Here is a 26,449-nt window from a genome sequence, read left to right as displayed (position 1 = left end):
TTGAAGTCCCCTACTATTAATGAGTTGGGATTAATCTGGGTCTTAAAATCCTATAGTACTGATTTTATGAATGTGGGTGCACCAGAGTTTGGTGAATAAATGTTCATGATTGTAATATCTTCTAGGTTTATTGTTCCTTTGATCAGAATGAAGTGGCCCTCTTTGTCTCTTCTGATTAGTCTTAATTTAATGTCTATTTTATCAGATATTAGAATTGCAATGCCTGCTTTGTTCTTAGTATCATTCGCTTGGTATATTTTTTTCCGTCCTTTCACCTTAAGGTAGCACCTGTCCTTGAAAGTGAGATGAGTTTCTTGCAGACAACAAAAAGATGGGTTTTGTTTCTTAATCCATTCAACTAGTCTGTCTTTTGATTGGGGAGTTCAGTCTGTTGATATTTAAAGTTATTAATGAAAGATATGCATTGAATCCTCTCATTTTTGTTTCAGTTCACTAACTTCATATAGCTGTACTTTTTTAAGAGTTCTCCACACTGCTTTGCATAGGGGTCGCATGAGTTTGCAGCCCCACCAGCAGTGAATGAGCATTCCCCTTTCTCCACATCATCCCCAGCATTTCATATCACTTGTTCTCTTGATGTTAACCAGTCTGACTGGGGTAAGATGAAATCTTAAGGTGCTTTTAATTTGCATTTTTCTAATTACTAATGATGTTAAACACTTTTTAAGAAGTTTCTTAGGCATCTTTATTTCTTTTTTTGAGAACTCTATGTTTAGATCTTTAGCCCATATTTTAATTGGGTCATTTGTTTTCTTTATTCTTTGTTATTTGAGTTCTTTATATATTCTGGATTTAAACCTTTGTCAGATGTGTCACTGGTGAAGATTTTCTCCAACTCTGAGGGTTTTCTCTTCATTTCCTTGGTTGTTTGTTTTGCTGTACAGAAACTTTTTAGTGTAATGAGGTCCCTCTTGTTGATTGTTGACCTTAATTCCTAAGCAACTGATGTTTGATTTAGAAAGTCCTTTCCTACACCTATATCTTGAAGGTTACCACCAAAGTTTTCTTCTAACAGTTTCATAGTTTCAAGTTTCACATTGAGGTCTTTGATCCATTTGGAGTTGACTTTTGTGCAAGGTGAAAGATAAGGGTCTAGTTTCATTCTTCTATATGTGGAGATCCAGTTTTGCCAGTACCATTTGTTGAAGATAATGTCTTTCCTCCATTGTGTGTTCTTGGCAATTTGTCAAATGTTAGGTGACTGAAACTGTGTGTTCTCATGTTTGGGTCTTCCATTATGCTCCATTGATCTATGTGTGACTATAGCTCTGTAATACAGTTTGAGAACTGGTATAGTAATCCTCCCATCATTGCTCTTTGTGCTCAAGGTTGCTTTGGCTATCCGGGATCTTTTGTGCTTTCATATGAATGCTAGGATGTTTTTTCTAATTCTGTGAAGTATGTCATGGGGATTTTGAATGGGATTTCATTGAGTATATATTGCTTTTGGTAGGATAGTCATTTTTCACAACATTAATTCTTCCAATCCATGAGCATGGGAGGTCATTCCATCTTCCTGTGTCTTTCTCAATCTCTTTCTTTAGAGATTTGAATTCTTCATTGTAGAGATCTTTGATGTTTTTGGTTAGGCTTATTCCTAGATTTCTTTGAGGCTATTGTCAATGGGAGAGTTTTCCTGTAGTCTTTCTCCAATTACTTGTTATTGATAAATAGAAAGACTATTGATTTTTGTGGAGTAATTTTATAACCTGACACTTTACTGAAATTGTTAATCAGTTCTAGCAGTTTTCTGGTGGAATTTGGGGGATCATTTAAGTATAGCATCATATCATCTGCAAAAAGAGATAATTTGACCTCTTCTTTTTCAATTAGTACTCCTTTAATTTCCTTCTCTTGTCTTTTTGCTCTAGCAAGAGTTTCCAGCACTATATTAAAAAGGAATGAAGATAGTGGACATACTTGCATCCTTGTCTGGTTCCTGATTTTAATGGGAATGCTTTCCATTTTTGTTTTCTTTCTTCATTTAGAATGATGTTGGCTGTGGGTTTGTTGTATATAGTGTTAATTATGTTGAGGTATGTTCCAATCAGTCCAATCTTTTTAGGACTTTTATCATGAATGCATGCTGAATTTTGTCAAAGGTCTTTTCCTGCATCTATTGAGATGACCATGTGATTTTTTTTGTCTTTTGAGTCCATTTATATGATTTATGACTTTTATTGACTTGCATATATTGAACTATCCCTGAATCTCTGGAATAAAGGCTGCTTGATCATGGTGAATGATCTTTGATGTACATCCATACGTGGTTTGCAAGTATTTTGTTGAGAATTTTTGCATCTATGTTCACTAAGGACATGAGACTATAGTTTTCTCTTTTGGTTGTGTCTTCACCTAGTTCTGGTATTAGAGTGATGCTGACTTCATAGAAGGAATTTGGAAATTCTCTATCTGTTTCTATCTTTTTGAATAATTTAAGGAGTATTGGTTGTAGATGTTCTTTAAATGTCTGGTAGAATTCTGCTGTAAATCCATCTGGTCTCTTCTTGGTTTAGCTTTGTTGGTTCCTGTGATTTTAGGTATCTATCCATTTCTTTAAGGTTTTCAAATTTAATAAAGAATAGGTTTTTAAAGTATTCCCATATAACGCTCTGGATCTTTTGGGCGTCTCTTGTGATGTTTCCTCTTTCATCTCTGATTTTGTTGATTTGGATTTGCTCTTTCTTTCTTTTGGGTAACTGGGCTAAGGATCTGTCTATCTTGTTTAGCTTTTTCAAAAGAACCAGCTCTCAGATTTGTTGATTCTTCATATTTTTTTTGTTTGTTTGTTTCTATTTCATTAATATCAGCTCTGGTTTTTGTCATTTCTTCTTGTCTTCTGGTTTGGGTTTCATTTGCTCTTGCCTTTCCAGAGTCTTGAGTTGCAATGTTAAGTCATTTATTTATGCTCTTTCTGATTTTTTAATGTATGCACTTATAACTATAAACTTTCCTCTTAGGACTGCTTTTAAAGTGTCCCAGAGGTTTTGTTGTGTTGTACTGTCTTTTCATTTAGTTCCAGGAATACTTTTATTTCTTTCTTAATTTCTTCTTTGACCCATTCATCATTCAGGAATGTGTAGTTTAATCTCTATGAGTTTGTGTAGTTACTAGGGCTTCTTTAGGTATTGTTTTTAAGCCTTTGGTCTGATAGAATGCATGGAATTATTTCAACTTTTTTGTATCTGTTAAGGTTTATTTTGTGCCCCAGTACATGGTCAATTTTGGAGAAAGTTCCATGGGGTGCTGAATAGAAAGTGTATTCTTTGGTGCTTGGGTAGAATATTTGGTAGATGTCTGTTAGGTCCATTCGTGTGTGGTATCATTTAATTTAGATATATGTTTATTCTTTGTCCAATTGACCTGTCTAATGGAGACAGTGGGGTAATGAAGTCCCCTACTATTACTGAGTTGGGGTTAATCTGTGTCTTAAAGTCCTGTAGTGTTGTTTTTATGAATTTGGGTGCACCAGAATTTGGTGCATATATGTTCATGATTGTAATATGTTATTGGTCAATCGTTCCTTTGATCAGAATGAAGTGACAATCTTTATCTCTTTTGATTAATTTTAGTTTGAAGTCTTTTTTGTCAGATATTAGAATTGCAACCCCTGCTTGTTTCTTAGTGCCATTTGTTTGGAATATTCTTTTCCATCCTTTCATCTTAAGGTAGTGCCTGTCCTTGAAGGTGATATGGGTTTCTTGCAGACAACAAAAGAATGGATTTTGCTTCTTAATCCACTCAATTAGCCTGTGTCTTTTGACTGAGGATTTCAGTCCATCAATATTTAAAGTTATTATTGAAAGATGTGTATTTGTTGCTGCAATTTTAATTTCTGTTTGCATTCTGGGTCTAATTTTGTGTTTCCACAACTATACCTTCATTTAAGTTCTTTCTGTTACCCCTTGGGTATAGTCATTCCTTTTCTCAGCTCGTTGTATTCTTTGAAGGCCTGGTTTTGTCGACATGTATTCTTTCAGCCTATTTGTGTTGTGGAAGGTTTTTCTTTCCCCTTCAACTATATTAGAAATTTTTGCTGGGTAAAGTATTCTTGGTTGACATCTATGGTCATTTAGAACTGGGGATACTTTGATCCAGGCTCTTCTGGCTTTCACAGTTTGCACTGATAAGTTAGTTTTAATTCTGATGGGCTTTCCTCTATATATGACTTGTTTTTCTTTTGCAGCTTTCAGTAGTCCCTCTTTGTTCTGTACATTTAGTGTTTTTATTATGATATGCTGTGGGGAGTTTCTTTTCTGGTCCTGTCTATTTGGTGTTCTATGTGCTTCTTGTATTTGTGCATGTCTTTCCTTAATTTTGGGAAATTCTTTTCTACAATCCTGTTTAAGATCTGGTCAATACCATTAACCTGACATTCTTTTCCCTCTTTTATGCCTGTGATATGTAGATTTGGTCCTTTCATAGTGTCCCACATTTCCTGCATATTTCATTCCTGTGTTTTAAAAATATTTTCATAATCTTTGCTTGAATCGTCCAATTCTTCAACTTTATCATCCAGTCTTGATATTCTGTTTTCCATCTCATTCATTCTATTGGTGAGGCTTTCTTCTGTTGTTTCAAATTGGCTTATTGAGTTTTTTACTTCTTCATTTCAGTCTGAGTTTTTCTCAATATTTCTATCTCTTTTGTGGATTCAGTCAGAAGTTTATCCCTATCTTCTTTTAGTTCTTTGATTTGTTTGTGTGTGTTTTAAATTCATTGAATTCTTTGATCATGTTTATGATTTTTCTTTTAAATTCTGTGTCCTGGGTTATCTCTAGGGGGTTCTCCTTGTAGAACTTTTCTATAGGGCTGGTGGTATTTGGTGTGAATATTATTTTGGTTTTATATATTATTATTTTTGTTGTAATTTTGACATGTGGATTTCTTTTGTTGTTTGTTAGTCTCATATGAACCTCAAGCCAGACTTTGTTGACTTGAAGTCTTCTACTGTTTGTACTATTGGTGTGCCTTGGTTATTTTTTTATTAGGTATGTAAAGTTGGTTGGTCTAGGCTTCAAATTCTTTCAGATTTTATATTGGAGGGACCAGATGGCTTCAGTCCAGCTACTCAGGAACTCCAGTAGAGGCCAAAGTCAGGCACCCATCAGGTACTCTTAGGCTTCTTCCTAATGTCTGGGCCCCTACTAGTTAGCAGTCAGCACAATTTTGGAAGCTTGCTAAGGGGAGGCCTGATTTAGGCCCTCTCAGGCAGTCTTCAAAAGTCTGAGCCCCTACTAAAGGGAAGAGAAACCTAGACTTGGGGTGATGGGATGGACTGCAGGTGGTCCCAGTATAAGGGGATGGGCATGGCACAATTTGGGGAAGTTCACCACCACATGGAGGCCAGATTCAGGCACTCTCAGCCAGTCTGCTAAGGTCTGGGTCTCTACTATAGGGCAGAGAAGCCTAGCCCTGATGTAGTGGGGATCGCCACACACATTCCCAATGTAAGCGGATGGGCACAGAGCAATTTGGGGAAGCTCACCACCACTTGGAAGCTGGATCCAAGCACTCCCAGGCATCTGTTAAGGCCTGGGCCTCTACTCTAGGGCCCAGAAGCCTAGCCCTGATGCAGTGGGAGGGTCCACATGTGGTCCCAATATAGGGGGTGGGGCACAGTGAGGTTTGGGAAGCTCACCACGTGGAGGATCTGGCACTCTCAGGCAGTCTGCTAAGGTCTTGACTTAACTGTTTTCTTTCACTTCCTGATATACCACTGCCAACACTCTGCTCCCTGCTCTATCTATCAGAACTTTGTCTCCAATGTGGAGATGGTCTGAGGAAGGGAGCCCTGGGTGGCTCTTTCCTAGGGCCATCCTTTCCAGGGTGAGAGATTGGCTCATTCAGGAGTGATACATGTGTGAGAAGGGAGGTGACAAGATTCCATCGGTTGCTGGTTCTTGGAACCCCTTGCCTTCTGTCTGCATTTGAAATGAGAACATGGCTTTAGAGCTGTCAGCATCCCCACTTACTCAGTCAGACACCACACACTTTCTTTGAATTCATTTGAATCCTGAGGAACTCACAGGTTCTGAGAGTCTACGAACATCCCCCCACCATACACACGCACACACACACACACACACACATACACACACACACACACAATTCACTGTTCCTGCTGCTCATCTACTCACTTCACAGTCCATCAGATTTCACTTGTAAAACACAAGTTCCAAGATAAAGTCACTTAGAATTTCAAGATGCAGAAGAAAAGTGTTAAGAAGAATCAAATGCTGGGGCCTTCAAAGGACTGGGTCTTATGCGCTGCACAGACTGAGTGCCAATGAAGCTGGCTCTGACCAGATTATAGCTAATTCAGAAAAGGGAGCCGTGGAAACAGGACAAAACACTCTGCATGCCTGCCCCCCTAACATTTCCTGGAAGTGAAGGTCAGGATTGCTACAACTTCAGGGGGCCTCTTGAGGGGAAAGCCCTGCCTTCATCCTCCTGCTCTGGACAGCTGGGTGGGATTGGGGCTATGACAGCTGTGGAACTGTGAGAGCCCTCCCCCACCTGGAGGAGGCCTTTATAGTCAGATCTCTTCTCCATGATATGACTGAGTACTGCAAAGAAATCTGAGATGTTTGATAGTACAAGGCACTGGAAATTAAGACAATCACAATGGATGCAGGATAATCATAGAAACCCTTGCCTACAGTAGCTTACCTTGATATAATGCCCTGGTTGCAGAAAGCTGGCATTATCAAACAGTCATTTCTCTCCCTCATGGGAGGATTGTTTGTTGAGACAGCCTGTTTCCCAAGACAGTCTGTCTCCTTGAACAAATGGTCCCAAGGAAAGATCATAAACCCTCTGTCTCTCAAGATAAACCAGAGCGAATGTTGCCAGGAAGAAGCAGGGGTAAAAGGGGGCCATAAGCATCTCGAGAGTGCCCCTGATCTATATGTAGTCAGCCAGCCACAGCTATATCCTATATAAATCCCAAAAGCCCTCTCCTCTGGGGCAGAAGTTGCTTCTGGTATTGGGGAAAGCTGCTGTCCCTCTCTGAGGCGCTTCAGTAAACTCAGTCTTGTCTGAGGTCAGGTATGGTCTCCTTTTTTCTCTCCTATTGTTCCTGAATTCTGTGACCCCAAACCTAACATGCCTAACAGGGATCTATGGATCCACAGAAATGTAAAGCCCAGAAGAGTTCAGCTTCAAGGTGTCAGGATTTGATGGACAACCACATAACTGAGAATCTAGTTTCTACTTTGTCCTTTTGCTTTCTACACTGTCAGCTTCATTTTAAGTGTGGCTCCTGTTATGGTGGCAAGATGGCTACCAATGACCCCCAGAGAACCTTGTTTCTTCACCAGTGTTCAAGGAAGGATAAATTTTGGAACATCCTTATGTTCTATAGCGCTTTCCCAGGGAATTATGAGCCTGTCAACTGATAACACACCTATAGGACCATACTGATCAGCTTAGGGATAAACATTATGAACTTTTCCATATCCAGGGTAGAATCATCTCCTGTCAGAGCACAGACACTGAATGGGAGAATGGGGAGGTCGGAGTAACAAAGCAAAAATCAGGATAATAATCTAGAGAAAAAGGAATAGATGCTGAAGATGCCACAATATCTCCCTCGGGTCCTGTCTCGCTTCCCAGGGCTGGCAACAGGAGCAACAGGAAACATACATGTGTGATGTTGTCTGGATATCTAAAGTGGGGATGAGCACAGACTTGCCCAAAAGACATTCAAATTAACCATTAAGACATAGTGCTGATCAAGTGAAACTTGTACCTGTAGACCATTTAACACTGAGGAACCAGAGGCTGAGGAACCAGAGTCTGGGAAGCACTGCCCAGCTGTGATAGTGGCCGTAATTGAGCTCCTCTGGTGTGTACCAGAAGAGGAAAGTGAGCTGTTAGATCAAGGAATTTGTCTAACGCCACACTGGTAGTAAGTGATACGGCCAGGAGTCACAGCCTTGCCTCCATGTCTGTCTAGCCCTATACCTCTTGTTCCCCCTGCCTAAGAATGAATTGATGGCATGAATAGGATTAAAAACTCCCATTATACTGTGACTAAATAAGAGGTTTGGGGAGAACCTAATATTAGTTCATTTTGTTGTTGTTGCTATAACAAAATATCCAAGGCTGGGTACTTTAAAAGGGAAACTGAGGTTTATTTAATCCACAAATGTAGAGGCTCAAAGTCCAAGATCAGATTCCTGTTTGTACACCCTTCAGTGATGACCCTCTGGCCATCAAATAGTCCCCTCCAAGGGCACCCCCACTGACCTAAATACCCCCACTAGGTCCCAGCTCTTAAAGGTTCCAACACCTCTTAATACCACCTCATCAAAGACTAGACGTGCAGCATATAAATTCCAACTGTATCTAAATCATAGGTCCCCTAATGTCATATGCCATGAAACATAAGCAAACAAACAGAAAGAGGAAGGGATTTTAGGAAGTGAATTTTTTTAAGTGAGAAAGCACTTTGCCCAGTGCATTTTATCCAGGAAATGGAAGAGCCATGTGCCCCAGGTGTGAGAGGCACAGGTGGATGCCTTCTGGCCCCGTGCATGCTGGTGGTTTCTGGCATCTTGAATGAGCAGAGCTGTGGTCTATATGCCCTTATCTACACTTGAAGAGGTGGTGTAGGAAATCCCGGCCCTAAAACTGCCAAGAGGATCACAGGGTTCAGCTCTCAGCAATACAAGTCTTGGCTTGCACCCACCTTGAAGTCCCAGGCAAGCTGTGACCTTCTCTCCCATCTGCTAACTACAGATTTGAGAAAGGTCTGGTTTCATAAGGAGCAAAGTAAACTGCAAAGAAAGGGAAATGCATCTGTGTGTTTCTAACCCAGCTTTCTTCTCTCTGCAGCCTGCTTTGTTTTTGTGCTTTTTGCTTCCCTGGCCCTGCCTCTGTCCATGGCTTTCACAGGTGAGAAGCATTAAATGTGTGCTTAAGAAGAGCTGGCCAGGTCAGACACGGTGACGCTGGCCTTTAATCCCAGCACTCAGGAGGCAGATGCAGGTAGATCTGAGTTTGAGGCCAGTCTGGTATATATAGCAAGTTCTAGGCCACCTGGGGTTGCTTAGTGAGGCCCCTTCTACACAACAACAAAAGCTGGTCATGGCTGGGGATGGAGCTCAGCAACAACATGTGCAAGGCCCTAGGTTCTATCACCAGTCCTGAGAGGAGAGGGAGGAAGAGAGGGAGGAGGAGAGGAAGGAGGGAAAAAAGAGGGAGGAGGAGGAGAAGGGTAGACTATGAAGGTAAAGGAAAGAGCATGGAGAGGAAGGAAGGAGGGGAGGGGAGAGAGGGAAACAAGAGAGACAAGATTAAAAGAGCACAAGAAAAGAATAAGAGGAGGGAAGAAGGGGGAGGAGAGGAGAGGAGGGAAGGGAGAGGACATGAGGGGAAGGAAGCAAAGGAGAGGCAGGGAGGGACAGAAGAAGAAACTAGATCAAAGGAGACAAAGAGAAGGTCAGACCAATGATTCTCAAATACTTGTTTGCTGTCACAGCATGACTTAAAACTGTATACCTTCCTGGTCCCCAGCTTGGGAGATATCAATGCAGAATGATTGATGGGGACAAGCGTCTGCTCTTTAAAACACTGACCCAGGATGACTCCAGTTTTTCCATCCTAGACTTGGGAGTCCCTAGGCTTCAGGTTGCCCAGAGCCCGTTCCTGGGTCCTCAGTTCCCATATGGAAGGTGGTGTTGAGCAATGTAAGAATGCATCTCTTGCTAGGCTCATGTATGAGTGCACTATACTTTTTGTTGTTTTTGTCTTAATGAAATTGAATTCCATTTATTACATATATTAAACAACTTCATAATCCAGAAGAGTGAGGTAGGAAAAGAGGTAGGGAGGGACTAAGGGTAAGTGCCTCAAGTAGCCAAAAATGTCATTGTTTGTCGGTGGAATTAATTTCATGCTTCTGAGCATTGGTAACAGTAGACCCTGGACTCTGGGTGCAGACGCTAGCTATGCTGTGTACTTAGAGCCCTAGCACACCAGTGCTCTATGTTCTATACTCATAGTGTACTGGGGAGAAATTTAAAAGGGAATAGAAAAATCCCAGCCAAATAATCCCAGCACTCTTAATTGCTCAGTGGGTACAGGGTTTCCTTTTGGGTGAGGAAGTTTGGGGACTACATAGCAGTACCAGTTGTGCATCATGAACATACTAAATTCCATGAAACCATCCTCTTTAAAATGGTTGCTCTTATGCTTTGTGATTTTTCACCTTTAAGATGCAACAGTTCAAGTGCTTGGAATATAGCTCAGTGGCTTAACATATATGATGCTCTAAGGTCAATTCCCAGCACTGAAAAAAAAAAAGCAGTACATTTAGATCTGAAAGGTGACAGCCTGATAGGAATAAAGAAAACAAAATTCAAAATTTATTTAATTTTATTTATTTTTATTTTATGTGTATGCGTGTATTGCCTACAATGTAGATAAGTGCACCCGTGTTGTGCAATGCCCACGGAGGTCAGAAGAGGCTATCGGATCCCCTGATGGACAGTTGTTAGCTGCCATGTGGGTGCTGGGATTCAAACCTGGGTCTTCTGCAAGAACAACCAGTATTCTTAACCTCTGAGACATCTCTCCAGCCCCCAAAATAAAAATTTTTAATTGTTCAGAAATTAAAAAAAAAAAAACAGTACAATCTGTGCCCATGTTGTGTACTGGCAAACATTTGGGCCACTTCCACAGTTCCACCTCTGTCGTTGCTATCGTCAGGCCAAAATTTAACACTAATTTCTGGCTCTGGCTCTGTCTTTTCAAGGAGACTTAATATGACTTAGGGTTATCCCACTTGGGAAAATCAGGAGCAACTTTAAGAGAGTGTTCAATGCAGGCTGGGGTGTGGTAGCTCACACCTTTAATCCTAGCCCTTGGGAGGCAGAGGCAGATGAATCTCTGTGAGTACGAGGCCAGCCTGGTCTACCTGGTGAGTTCTAGCCCAGCTGGTACGGTGGGGGGAGACCCTGTCTCAAAAAGACCAAAAGCAGAGAGAGAGAGAGAGAGAGAGAGAGAGAGAGAGAGAGAGAGATCAATGCAAAATCTATGGAGTAATAGAAACTTTTGGGCTGTGGTTAGCTATCTGCCATGCTGATTTTACTGGAACAGTTCATTGAGCAAGGCTGCTTCATGAGGAAACCTCATGTGGCCAGTTCCTGTGGATATTACATTAAAACCACTGCATCTGCTGGGGCTAGAGAGATGGCTCAACAGTTAAAGCAGCTAACAACTGTCTGTAAGTCTAGTTCCAGGGGATCCGATGGCCTCATCTGTCCTCCGCTGGCATTGCACGACAGGGGTGCACTTACTTACATGCAGGCAATATATGCATACACATTAAATAAAAATAATAAATAAAATAAAATAAATTTAAAATCACTGCATCTGCTTCATAAAGGGGAGCTTCTGTTTGAGTAGCAAAAACGTTTTGGAAGCCAATAGTGGCAATGGTGACACAAGGTGATGAACGACATTAATGCCACCAAATTCTACACTTAAAATGGCTAAGGTGGCATTTTAAAACTCAACTCATATCACACTAAAAAAAGTTAAAAAGAAAAGAAAATAAACAAAAAAGCCCACCAAAGCACCATAATGTTGGGTGTCATTGTCCTCATTAGGGAAAGTGGTAAAAGCTAAGGACAATAGTGATGTTGCAGATCAAACAAAGCAGATCTAGAGTTTGGGCTGGAGCCAAGCTGTGTGTGAAGAGCGCAGGGGGAAGACAGCTTTCACAAAGTGTATCAGGACCTTCCTAAGCCATCTGTGCAAGGATTGGCTCTCCTGTGAGCAGCAGCTGTTTTGATTCATTAGGAATGAGCAGATATTTAAGTGATTACTCAATGTTCATTCACAGCTGGGCTTTGGATGGACTGGCAGTTCATACCCGACAAATTTGGCATCAGGTACTAAAGGTCTTTGTGTTGAGACTTGGAACGAACTGCGGCTTAATAATGGGTCCAGATGAATGTCAGGGATAACTAGGAAGTCGCATCTCTCTGGATGCTGGTGATTAGACCCCATGTGTATTTGAGCCCTGGGTTTGTAGCTATCTGCTACATGTCGAAATGAAAACTTCACATGTCTCTTAAACAGAAGACTAGTTTTACAGTAAGAATTCCCTTTCTCTGACCCTACTAACAAATGTCAGGGTAATTTGACTATGCTGCAGGAACAAATTAGCCTCAGTGGCTTAACCTGATAAAGGTTTGCTTCTCATTTGTAGGCTCCATTGTGGATCAGGAGGTTCCTCCATCTCTTGTGCCACGGGGTTCCTCCAGGCAAAGTGATAATTAGCATTCCAAGCTGCCTCAACCCTGAGAGGGGCTGTCTCAACCCAAATTTTCTGGGGAAGGAAATAATGGACCAGGCACCAGTTTCTAAATGGCCTCATGTGTCCCACAGTCCATTGGTCAGAACTAGTCACACAGCTCTGTGCACCCATGGGGGGGGTGCTATGCGGATCACATATTCACAGTCTTTCTGTGAAGCACAACTGTGTCAGTACTTTTCTGCAGGCTGATCACTTGAACCACATTTGTCACTGAGAGATATAGGCATTTCTTTCCTCTGCTTTAAATAGATGCATCATATCACTGGTTTAGTAACTCCTAGAAAACAAGGACCCGAGAATGGAAGAGAAAGCATTGCTCTGGGGAGAAATTACCATTAAGAAGGTGGGGTCTGGGCCTGTTGATGTGGAAAAATCCATACCTGGTTGCTTACAGTGTGTCAGGATACACGTGCCAGCTTCAGGGATTCAGTGAGCAAAATGGTCAGTGGTGATAAACAGCGGCCATGACTAACAGCGGAGGGCTGGCTGTGCAGGTGGCAGGGTTCCCTGTTGGCTCCTCCCAGCCGCCTAGCTCCTAGAAGCAGTGTAAGAAAGAACAAGAGACTCATTTTATACAGTGGTTGCATTTTGGGAATGCTACCTAGAAACGGGATCTTATTTTAACATATCCGGGAAATTGACTAGTTACAGAGATTTTTGTAAAATGGATCCTTGAGCACATGAAGTGTCATATACTGACTTTTGTAAGGATATCCATTGTTATTTAACAGCAAGTACAATGTGCAGAGACACTTGTTCCTGCCCTGACTGATGGTGTATCAGCAACATTCCACCAGAACAGCAGGCCAGCCTCCATAGCATCCTAAGGAGCAGGTGGCAGGGAGGCTGAGCAGAGCCCAGCAACAGGGCATTAAATCCAGTTATGTGCTGTGTGATTAATGCTGACTTTTGCACCTTTTTTACTCATTTTCATGACCAGACTTTGTGCTTTTGAATGTGTTGCCCTCCATTCTCTTCTGCTTGCTACTTAGGAATGAAGTTTCTGGAGGACTGCCCCATACAGCCCCTAATTCCTTCCTATCTGCTAGTGGGCGGGATCATTGGAACCTTAAAGGTAAAGTATAGTCTGTCTGTTTGTAGTTCTTGTAGAAGTTCAACTTTCAGGTACAATGGAATGCACTCATTATTTACTGCCCACAGGGACTCAAGAATAGCTCACACCCAAGGGTAGTTACCAAAGTGACAGGGTTAGCCTCCACGACACAGAGTTGGCCAGATGAAAAACACTTGCTCAGGCCTGGTCCTCTCTGAGACAGGGTACCCTGTAGCCCCAGTTATCCTGGAACTTGCTATGTAGGTCAGGCTGGCCTTGATCTCACATCTGTAATGATTTCACATCTGTAATGATGTGCATTTCTGCGTTTACTATACTATAGCTGTTTCTTATCAGTTGATTACATAGAATTAACTGACTATAGTCATTCATCGATCATTAAATGCTAATAACCAGGAGAAGGAGTGCTTTCTGTGATTCTCAAGCTTGTGTCAATACAGGAAACTGACCTGCTCATGGATTGTAATCACATATATTTAACAGGAAAAGCAAGGGGCACGCACAACATGCAGTTAGGTTTCCAAAATCCCTAACCGACAGGATATACCTGCTCTATTAGTGACTTTTCTGTTGCTGTAATAAAACACCACAACCAAAAGCAACTTATGGAAGGAAGAGTTTATTTGGGCTTACCGTTCCAGAGGGAGAGTCCATCATGGTGGAGAGCCATGGCCGCAGGTGGCAGGCATGACGGCAAGAGCAGGAAGCTGAACACTCACTTCTTTAATCTGAGTGCACAGAGCAGAAAGAGTAAACTAGAAATGGAGCAAGGCTACAGACTCTCAAAGCCCACCCCCAGTGACAATTTCTCCAGCAGAGTCATACTTCCTAAAGGTTTCATAACCTCCCCAAACAGTGCCACCACCTGGGGACCAAGCATTCAAATACCAGAGCCTACAGGGGACATTGCTCATTCAAACCACAACACCTGCCAAAAGTCTGTTAGGTCAACTTGTATTTATCAATGACTTCCCAACCATCCAAACCCTCCTCATAGCTTCCTCCTAAAGCAAAGCTAGAACACACACCATCCACTTTTCCAAAGTATATTCAGAAAAGTAAAGCAGTAACTCAAGAAAAGAGAATGAAGAGCACCATGTATAAAATTCTACTTGACCCAGCTGTGATTTCTTTGCCAACTGCCTCTGATTTTTGGGGTACTTTAAAAGATACTGGCCAATGGTATTAGTCATGCTGTTGATCTGGGTCATTAAAGATGTCTTTGAAAACTGTGTTCTTAGCTCAGCCAGTCAAATGCTTGCTGTGTAAACTGAGGGCTGAGTTCAATCCCTCTTATCCATGTAAAAGCCTAGTGGTGATGTGTGCCTATAATCCCAGTGCTGAGGCAGTGCAGAAATAAGGACCCCTGGGACTCTCTGGCCAGCCACTTCGCAAATCAGTGAGCTCTAGGTGTAGTTAAGGACCTTGTCCCAAAAAAATAGGGTGAAGGCTGGGGCTGGAGAGATGGATCAGCAGTTGAGAGCACTTGCTTCTCTTCTAGAAGACAGGAGTTTGGTTCCCAGCACACAGCTCACAATCCCATGTATCTCTAGCTCCAGTGGCTCCAACACCTTCTTCTGACTTCCACAGACACTTGCATACAGATACACACACATACCCATAAATAAAAATAAAATAAATCTTTTTAAAACTAAAAAAAATAAGGTGAAGGCCTAAACTTCTGCCCTCTGCCCAGCTCCCCATGTCAATAGGTCAGAGATCCCCAGAATACAACCATTCTGCCCAAGCTGGCCCCTTCCATCCAGCTTCAGGCCCCAGCACAGAAGGACAGGTTCCCAGGTCCTGACCACTTGGCCCAAAGTTTGTCTTCCCAGCCCCTGTTGCTAACTGATAAGGGGTCCATGGTCTGCAATTCCAGAAGTCTCCAAACCTTCATCCCTAGGCCTAGCTCCCACTCAAACAACTACCTCCAAATATACAAGTCCCAGCAAACAAACAAACAAAAAAAAAACATGAAAATCCAAGACAACACGTTTCCCCCAAAATTACTAATCCTATAATAGTGAACTCCAGTGAAAACTACCTCAAAGACTGGTTATAAATATAAACAAACAACTCAAAGAAGACATGAACACATCCCAAGAGAACAAAAACAAAGATGAATAAAATAAGGAAGTCAATCATAGATATGAAAATAGAATTCAATGAAGAGATAGAATTGCTGAAGAAATCACAAGGTGAAATGATGCTGGAAATTAAAAACTCAATAAGCCAGACAAAAACCTTAGTAGAAAGTCTCAACAATAAAATGGCACATGCAGAAAACAGAGACCCAGAGCTTGAAGACAAGGCAGAGGAATTGGATCATTCAGAAAAGGTCAAGAGTCAATTTTTAAAATATACAAAGAAAATGTGGGAGTGCTCTGAGACATCACAAAAAGACCTAACTTTGGATTATGGACATAGAAGGAGAAAGATACCATAACAAAGGTATAGTGAATATCTTCAATAAAAACATAGAAGAAAATTTCCCAAACCTAGAGAAAGAGATGGCCATCCAGGTACGAGAGGCCTACAGAGCACCAAATAGACAGCACCAGAAAAGAAATTCCCCACAACATATTATAATTTAAAATGCAGAATAAAGAAAGGCATTAAAATCAAGAGAAAAAGTCATTTATAAAGGCAGATGAACACTGGATTATCCAACGGAAGCTTTTAAAGCCAGGTGTCATGGAAGAATGTATTTCAAGTTCTAAAAGATCATAATTGTCAATCCAGACTATTATACCCAGCAAAATTATCTATTAATATTATAGAAATAAAACTTCTGTGATAAAACAGATTAAAGAAATTTATGTCCACTAAGCCAGTTCTACAGAGGACACTAGAAGAAATATTTCAGTCTGACAGGGATAAACACACCCAAGAGGTCACAAGGAATAATGACGGGGATAAACACACCCAAGAGGTCACAAGGAATAATGATTCTGGAATAGTTTATCAATAGAGGCTAAGAAAATACCACAAAATGACAAGGATTAATAACCATCATTCAATAGTAACTCTCAATATTAATTGTCTCAATCCCTCAATAAAGACATACAGATTGGATTCAAAAACAGGATCCATCCGTTTGCTGCCTCCAGGAAACACCTCACTACCAACAATAGATACCACCTCAGGGTAAAAGGATGAAAAAGGTTTTTCAAGCAAATGGAATTATCAAACAAGCAGGCATAGCTGTTTAATATCTGACAAAACTAGTCAGAGATTAGGAGGAGCACTATTAAATTCTAAGCATATATACATACCAAACACAAGTACACCCAATTTCATAAAAGAAATACTGTTGATCTAAAATCATAGACTGACCCCAACACAGTAATAGTGGGTGACTTCAGTACCCCACCCTCATCAATACAAAGGTCATCTGGAAAAAAAACTAGGAGAAACTCTGAAGTTAAATGACATCATAAATTAAATGGGCTAACAGACATCTACAGAACATTTCACCCAAACACTAAAGAATACACATTCTTAGTAGGCCATGGAGCTTTCTTCGAAACTGACCACATATTGGGACACAAAGCAAGTCTCAACAAATATAAGAAACTTGAAACAACATACTGCATTCTATCTGATCACAACAGGATATAGATAGCAATAATAGAAACAGGGGAAAGTACACATACTCATAAAAAACTAAGCAACACACTTCTGAATGACAATTGTGTCAAGAAAGGAATCAAGAACTTTTAAAGTACCTAGAATTGAATGAAACTGAAAATACCACATCCCCAAACCTATGAGACACAATGAAGGCAGTCTTAATAGGAAAGCATATAGCACTAAGAGTTTACATTTTTTAAAAATGTGTATGCCTTTAATCCCAGACCTCAGGAGGCAAAGGCAGGCAGATCTCTGCAAGATAGAGGCCTCCCTGGTCCACATCATGACTTCCAGGCAGGCTGGGACAAGGAAGACCCTGTCAAAAACAAAAACAAAAGCAAAAAACAAAAAAGAAGAATTGAGAGTTCTGGGCTAGAGAGATGGCTGAGCACTTAAGAATGCATACAATGCAAGCAAGTTCAAATCCAAGCACTCATATTGGGTTGCTTACAACTATCTGTAACTCCAGCTCTGGGGGAATCTGATGCCTCTGGCCTGCAATCATATGCATCCTCACATACATACATACAGACATACAGACAGACAGACACACACACACACACACACACAAACTTTTAAAAATAATTTGATAGATCTCAAATTAATAACTTGATGCACCTGAGGGCTTTGGAAAAAAATCAAGAACAACAGCATCCAAAAATCAGTAGATAGGAAGAGAAAATCAAAATCAGAGGCAAAATTAATAAAATAGAAACAACAAAAAAAGTCAATACAAAGAATCAATGAAACAAAGAATTCATTCTTAAAAACCTTTAGCCAAGTTAACAAAATGAGAGAAAACTTAAATTAATAAAATTATAGATGAAAAGGAAGAAAGTATAAGAGACACAGAGAAAATTCAGAAAATCATGAGGGACTACTTTAAAATTTTATATCCCACTAAACTGGGAAATCTAAAAGAAATGGATGAATTTCTAGGTGTATATGTCCTACCAAAGTTAAATAAAGATGAAGTAAATAATTTAAACAGACCCATAACAACCAATGAGATAGAACCAATCTCACAACAGCAACAACAAAAGCCCACATGGATTCATTGAAAAACATACCTAGCATACCTTTCAAGAAGAATGAACACCAATACTCTTCAAATTAGTCCATAAAATAGAAAAAGAAGGAACATTTCCAAATTCTTTTTATGAAGCAAAAAACAAAAAAAGACAACAAAAAATAGATCAGTTTCCCTGTTGAACATACTCATAAAAATGCTCAATAAGATATTTGCAAGTAGAATGCAAGAATACATCAAAAAGATCCACCAGGATCAAGTTAGCTTCATCCAAGAAATGCAAGGATGGTTCAACATACGTAAGTCAATAAACGTAATCCACCACATAAATAGACTCAAGAACAGAAACTACATAACGTTCTCATTAGATGCAAGAAAAAACGTTTAACAAAATCCAACACCCCTACATGATAAAAATCATGGAGAATCTAGTGATACAGGTGACATATCTCAACAAAATAAAAGCAATATAAGACAAGCTCACAGCCAATATCATGATAGAGAACAACTTGAAGAATTTCCACTAAAATCAGGAACAAGGCAAAGATGTCCACCTTCTCCACTCTGTTCAACATAGTACTTGAAATCTTAGCTAGAGCAGTAAGACAAGAGGCAACAACAGGGATGCAAATAAGAAAAGAAGAAGTCAAAGTATCCATATTTGCAGATGGTATCATTCTATATACAAAAGACCCTAAAAACTCCACTAGAAAACTCCTACAGCTGATAAGCACATTAAGCAAAGCCGGATATAAAATTAACACACAAAAACCAGTAGTCTTCCTATGTATCAATGATAAACATACTGAGAAAGAAATCAAATACCCTCAAAATAAAGAAACAAAAAAATCCTAAAATATCTTGTAATAAATCTAAGGAAGTGAGAGACATACAGTGAAAACTTTAAGGCACTAAAGAAAGAAATTGAAGAAATTGATGGAAAGACTGCCCATGCTCATGAATTGGTAGGATTAATATTATGAAAATGACCATCCTACCAAAAGCAATCTACTGATTCAATGCAATCCCCATCACAATTCTTCACAGAAATTGAAAAACTATTTTTAAATTTCATATAGAAGCATGAAAGACTCAGGATTGCCAAAACAAACCTCAACAATAAAAACAGCACTGAAGGTATCACTATACCTGACCTGAAGTTTTACTACAGAGCCATAGTAGTAAGAACACCATGGTACTGGCATAAAAACAGACACATAGATCAATAGGACATATAAGCCTACAGTTCCATAGCTACCTGATTTTTAAAACATTTAAAATTATTTATTTTTATTTTATGCTTATGAATATTTTGCCTCATGTATGTAAGTGCACCAATGTCATGCAGTGCCCATGGAATCCAGAAGAAGGTATCACATCCCCTGGAACTGGAGTTAAGAATGTTGTTATCCACCATGTGGGTGCTGGGAACTGAACCCCAGACCTCTGGAAGAGCAGCCAGTGCTCTTTACTGCTGAACCATCACTCCAGTCCCTTAAAACATTTAAAGTTTATTTTTATTTTATGTGTAAGTGTTTTGCATGTTTGCAAGTGCACCATGTGTATGCAATGCCCACATGAGGCCAGAAGTGGGCACCTGATCCTCTGGAACTGAAATTTCAGTCAGTTGTTAACAGATAATGCTCCTAACTGCTGAACCATCTGTTCAGCCCCAAACCCACCTTGTTTTTGACAAAGGAGCCAAAAATAAACATTGGAGAAAAAACAGCATCTTCAAAAAGTGGTACTGGTCAAACTGGAGAGCTACATGTAGAAACTGAAAATAGATCCTTATCTCTCGCCTCCACAAAACTCAGCTCCAAATGAATCAAGGATCTCAACGTAAGACCTGACACCCTGAATACACGCTTCTGTTAGAGGAGAAAGTAAGAAGTATATTTGAAGTTACAGATACAGGAAAGAGCTTTATGAATAGGACCCTAGTAATGAAGATATTTGCCTATAATATACAAAGAACTCATAAAAACTAACCCAAACACCAAGAAAACAACCCAATTAAAAATTGGGGCATAGAACTAAATAGAAAGTTCTCAAAAGAAGAAACATAAATGTGCTGAGACATCATTTTAAAAATATTCAACATCATTAGCTATCAGGGAAATACAAATTAAAATTACTTTGGGATTTCATCTTATCCCAGTCAGAACAGCTAAGATCAAAACAACAAATGCTGGTGTGGATGTTGAAAAGGGGAAAGCTGCTAGTGTGAATTCAAAATGGTGCAGCCACTGTGGAAATAAATGTGGAGGTTCCTTAAAAAGCTAGAAATAAATTTACCATATAACCAGCTATAGCACTCCTACACATATTCCCCCCAAAAATTCTATATCCTACTACACAAATACTTGATTGAAGTTCTTTGAAAATGCCACATGGAAACCTACTACTGTAGAAGATTCCATATATGTGTACATGGAGTTTAAATGGGGTTACCCTACAATGGGGGAACAATGCTTCTCTCAGACACTGTAGACTATTAAAAAAAAAAAACAATGCCACATATGAGATACCTCTTTTAAGTTGTTGGTCAATAGGTTCTCATAGACACCCCCAAACATTATATGCTATTACCATTGCTCTTGGTTACCCTCTGGATCTTGATGGTAAGACCCTATTGCTAAAGACAGAAAACACTTGAGTCATAGGACCCACAGAAGTCAAGTTATTAATTACCTGGAAGCTTCATTGCTACTGGCTAGCATTCATAGTGCTGGAAGGTGCTATGTATACTACCAGAGAAGAAAAATCAACAGTCTTACCCAGCTGTAAACTCTGTGAGCTACAATAATGACTGGCTTGGCAAGATATGCCCACTGATGCAATAGTGGCATAGATGTTAAGGGAGTAACCAGCTGCTTTCTGATTGGACTTAAAGCCCTCCACACAGACTGTTAACTGGTCTAAAACCCATGGAAGACTAACTCTAGGGGAAAACCCAGTACTATATTCTGCTAAATGGATATAGTAATAAACTGTCCTGTAAGTTCTCATTATACCCACAGATCAGTGCACCTCTCAACCCTCATCGGAGAAACTTTATTGCAGTAGATTGTGATTAATACAGAGACCCACAACTAGTCAACATGCAGAGAATAAGAGACTGGAGTGCTCAGCTCTCAATAGGAAACTTATATCATACCCCATCCCCCAAGACTCAGGAATCATCCAAGAAGAAGGGCAAGAAATATTATAAGAGCCAGAAGTAGTGGATGTCTGCAGCAAAATGGTATTTGCCAGACATGACAGGGAGGTTGCATACATGAACTCACAGTAGCTGTGGCAGCATGCACAAGACATGCACAAGATCAAGCCAGTCAAAACCCCATCATGGATAGGAAAGGGGCTCATGAAGTCCCATTCCTAGCTGAGAAACTATTGGCAACTGATGGCTGCTGGAGGAGAAAACTCAGTGTTCTTTAGGGATATAGCACCTGAGAGGCTGCCCATGCTCCAGTAGATGGTCCTACACACATATGGCAGTGCTAAGTGGACTCCATGGGTTTAAAAAGAACACATGAAATTTGGAAGAGAAAGTGGGAGGGAGATAGGCCAGGAACTGGAGAGGAGGAAATTAGTTGATCCAAATTAGGGGGTATAGTTGATCAAAATACATTGTGTGCATATATAAAATTCTCAAACAATAAAAAAAGCTTTTAAAAATAAGGTGAGGGAAGGCTGGAGAAATGGCGCAGCAGTTAAGAACACTGACTGTTCTTGCAGAAGACCCAGGTTCATATCCCAGCACCCATGTGGCAGCTAACAACTGTCTGTAATTCCAGTTCCAGGGATCTAACAGCCTTTTCTGTCCTCCATGGGCATTGCATGACATGAGTGCACTTGCTTGCATTCAAGGCAATACACGCATACATATAAAATAAAATAATAAATAAAAAAATAAGGTGAAGAATGATTGAGGAAACACCAGATATTTATCTCTGGCCTTCATGTGTGAGCATGCACAAACACATGCATGCATGAACACACACACACACACACACACACACACAAAAAAAATGTGTCTTTGTGCTATGCATGTAACTCAGAGGTGTTTTCTTAATATGCGCAAGACCCTCTGTTCAACCCCAGCATTGCACATACACACACACACACACACACACACACACACACAAAAAAAAAAAAAAAAAAAAAAATGTGTTCTCATATGCAACCAGTAGGCACAAGCTTGATGCCAGGGTGGGAACTGTCTAACTTGGGGCAAATCACTGGAGCTGTTATTTCCAGGGTCACTTTTGTATAAAATGTGCTCATCTCCTGACAGCAGTGTGGTGGGCAGGGTTCTGGAATGTACAAATATACATGATCATCCCTATGACAACATTCTACTGGGAGCCGCCTGGAACAGTCTAGCTCCAAGGAAACCCCAATACTCTGAGCTCAGCTGGGCTATGTATCCCCCATGGCCCCACAGCGCTATGAGGAGGCTCTAGGGGTTTGGGCACCATGGAGATGATCAAAACAGGGGCAAAGTTTTCAGCAGTAATTGCCTCTCCTCATCGTGATTTTGCTAAGTTGAACTTTCCTTTAGAGATGTTACTGTCTATGGGGTCTGTTCCTCTTAATAACAGCCAACTTTTCCTTTATGAAAGCCAGCCCAAAACCCAAAGGTAATTTATTTTAATGAATAAGCTAGGGCCCCAATAAACAGAATTGTTTTTTTTTTCCCCTGGAAATCTAAAACTGTTAGAAGTCTAATTAAATTCTTGTGCTCATCACAGTAAGGTAATACACAGTGAGTCCATAACTATTAGCACAGCAGCAAGCAAGTTTACACAGTCCTCAGAGGTGGAAGTTCACTTGGGATAGTAATGCTTTATATCTAACCCCCTCAGAAAACTGCATCTCTAGCCCCAGTATCCCTTGTAAAATGCATAGTATAGCATCACAGTAGTGCGTTCTATTGAAGAAAATCCTGAAGGGACATTTTCCAGAGTAACCAGAAAGAACTGAAGACCAAGACCCATTAGAAGATCATGAACTGAATTTAATAGGTTGTGGTATGGCTTAAAAATAAAATGAAATGGGGGCTGGAGACATGGCTTAGCAGTTGAGAGCACTGGCTGCTCTTGCAGAGTACCCGGGTTGGATTCCCAGCATCCACATGGCAGCTAACAACCATCTGTAACTACAGTTCCAGGGGAATCCAATGCCCTCTTCTGACCTCTGCAGGCATTGCACAACATGGGTGCACTTTCATACATTCAGGCAATATGCTCATACACATAAAAAATAAAAATAAATATTAAAAATATAATAAAACAGAAGCTATTAAAGTGTCTAATAAATTATGCATCATGTAATATGCAGGTACAGGGATGTGCTGGAGTAAGTTGATCATATAATTTATAATACAGACTGGGGCAAACTTGAGGGTATTGGGACTCTGGTGATCATCTTGCCAGGAAAACATCATAAAGCAGACATGCAGGGGCTAGAGAGATGGCTCAGTGGTTAAGAGCACTTACTGTTCTTGCAGAGGATCTGAGCTTGGTTCTCAGCACGCACATGGACATCCTCCAGTCACTTGTAACTCCAGCTCCAGGAATTCCAACACCTTCTTCTGGCTTTTGTGGATGGGGAGACACACACACACACACACACACACAGCATACAGGAGAGAAAGAGGGGCGGGGAGATCTTTAAGTTTTAAAAATAAATAAAAATCCCAGCACTCAGGAGGCAGAGGCAGGTAGATCTCTGAGATTGAGGCCAGCCTGGTCTACATAGTGAGTTCCAGGCCAGCTGGGGCTACAGGGAGACACTTTCTCAAAAATTAAAAATTCAAATAAATAAATCAAGACTCACAATCACCCAGTTTCTGGATTGTGTTGTGAAATGCATCTGTTACTGAGGGCCATGCTGAAATAAGTTTCAAAGGAAGTTCTGGCCATTTTCTAACAGACATTCTGCCTTATCCCACTTTGCCTTCTTGGTGTCAGTCACTCCCACCAGCAGCACCTGCTTCTGTGTCCTCTTTGGAACTCATTCAGTCCTTACAACATCCCTTTAAGGCAGGTACATAAATTAGGAAGGATTCTTTCAATATAAAAACCAAAAGATCAACTCTGGCTAACTCACACTCAAAAGGTTGGTAGAGGAGAAAGGAACCAGGCAGCCCTTCCTAGAAAGATCGGCTCTGGACCTCTGACTCCTCCGGGCCTCACACTACTTTTTCTATGAAAACATGCTGCCTTCCAGCCAGGCTGTGGGTCTTAGTCCTGGAAAACCTGCACAGGTAGACCACAGGATTGCCTTCCTGGCTTAGGAGAGAGCTACTCTGATTTAAGTACCAGGTAGAGTGGTATGGATAGTGGTCAGGAGGGTGGATTGATGCTCATCTCTCTGACTCACTGTGGACTCACTGGAGTGCCTCAACTTCTCTGAGCTTTGATTTCCTCATCTAGGAAATCAAGATCCTAGCACAGAGCTTACATATTAGTATAAGCTTTAAATACCGTCAGTCACACATGCCACTGTTAGACTACTTTACTTTGACTTTGTTATTTTTTCATAAGCTCTCCATTATAAAAAAAATAAAAGAACACAGATAAACACCAAGAAGAAAATCAAAGTCACCCACAAATTCTCCCACTCAGAAAAAGAAATGCTGTTGACTTTGAGGCCTGATGAGAATTCAGTTTGGAGCCTACTGTGTATAAACTTAATACCTCTCACTGAGGGAAACTTAATCATGACAGTTTATATTAAGTACTTTATCCAGCACTGGAGTGCAAATGTGCTTGGACAATAGAAGACAAAGTTGGTTCAAATCTCACTACAGGGGTAAGTTTAGGTCAGCTAACCCTTATCCTAACCAATTCCCACATCTGATAGGAAATCGCCTCTAGGGCAAAGCTGATCATGGACTTCCAATTTTATTGTTGTCATTTCTGCTTCTTCAAAATATGAAATTCATTCTCTCTTCCTCCCTCCTTTTCTCTCCCTCCCTCCCCCACCTCTTCTGCTGTCTACTTTGCTGCTCTGCCCTGTGAACCCTACTCTGTGACACATTCCAGGTGTCTCTCCTGCTCTACGACTCCACCAGGATGAGGCGGCTTCTGTCCAAGGCTGTGGTGATCGATGATGATGACGATGATGAATACCCCTGGAGGCAGAATGCACACAAATACTACATTCACCTCATCCTCAGCCTCTTCCTCTTCCTCTGGTTCATTCTGGGAAATTACTGGGTCTTCTCTGTGTACCTGCCTGATTTTATCCCCCCTTTCCAGCAGCCTCAGGCTTACTGTGACAAAACCCTGTACCTCTTTGCTGTTGGGGTGCTGGTGCTCAGTCACACTGTGCTGGCCTCACTCATTCTGTGCAGTGGTTGTGTCTATGTGTGTTCTAGGTGGAGACTAGCTGCCACTGAAGACTGCTAGCCACCCCTTCCACACACTTATGCTCACTCACAGTTTGGGAAGAGGAACGTACTGGTGAGTTGACAGAACTTTCCCTGCAGGCATTTTAGAAACCACCAAACAAGACTTGGGAAACCCTTGCCTGCACACACACATGGGTAAAACACTTGGATGGGGCGTTTTCTACTTGTAAGAGTTCTCAACAATATTTTATTTTGAAACTAAGAGAGGCAAAGAATAGAAGACCATTTCCAATCACAGTTCCACGAACTATCATGGAGCAGGCTTGTTGCAATGACTGCCACTACTTCGGAGGTCCTTCTGCCACAGGCACCAAGAAGCCGTGGAAGACTTCAATGACTTCTGTTGTTAAAGAGTGCTCTGAGGTGGGGCCTTGGGAAAGTGATTGAACGAGGGCCCTGGCTTCATGGATAGATTAATTCACTGATAGACTGAAAATCAGAACAGAACACTGGCAGGCAGTGGAACTATGGGAGTTGTGAAGTCTAGGTGGGGTAAGTGGGTCACTGGGAGTGTGCCTTGGAAAGACGGAACTTGTCTCTGGCTCCTTCCTTTTCCCCTTCCCTTCCTTTCCCTTCCCTTTCCCTCTCTCCCGTCCTCCCTCCCTCCCTCCTTCCATCCCTCCCTCCCTTGTTTCCTTCCTTCTTTCCTTCCCGCTATACAGTCCAGTGTAGTCTGGAACTTACAGCCCTCCTGCCCCAGTCTCTCCAGTGCTGAGACTGTGCATATGTACCCCCTCACCTGGTTCTCCCATATGCTCTTGCTGCCATTATGGTCTTCCTCCCTCAGGCCACAACACTGTAGCAAACTGACCATAGTCCCAAACCTCTGAAACCAGGAGCCAAAATAAACCTTCCTTCTAAGTTCTCACACATATTTGTCACATAAATGGGGGGGGGGGAACCCAGTGAATACAGATGTTCTTTATTAACTTCAGC

The 26,449-nt window shown here is 41.0% G+C and overlaps 1 protein-coding gene across 1 annotated transcript in view; it reads left to right on the top strand.

Annotated features, from left to right (window-relative positions):
• Positions 1–25,511, top strand: part of Tmem272 (transmembrane protein 272) — a 40,991-nt gene extending 15,480 nt beyond the window's left edge. The window contains exons 2-4 of the mRNA XM_029570544.1: positions 8,863–8,922; positions 13,345–13,427; positions 25,146–25,511. Coding sequence (XP_029426404.1) covers positions 8,863–8,922; positions 13,345–13,427; positions 25,146–25,511 — 509 coding nt within the window. The remainder of the gene's footprint in view (positions 1–8,862; positions 8,923–13,344; positions 13,428–25,145) is intronic.
• The last annotated feature ends 938 nt before the right edge of the window (positions 25,512–26,449 follow it).

This window comes from Nannospalax galili, unplaced genomic scaffold (assembly GCF_000622305.1).
Source record: "Nannospalax galili isolate Female #2095 unplaced genomic scaffold, S.galili_v1.0 scaffold1252, whole genome shotgun sequence".
NCBI lineage: Eukaryota > Metazoa > Chordata > Mammalia > Rodentia > Spalacidae > Nannospalax > Nannospalax galili.
The sequence above is the reverse complement of the archived record's forward strand: the minus strand, read 5'-3'. Positions and strand labels throughout refer to the sequence as shown.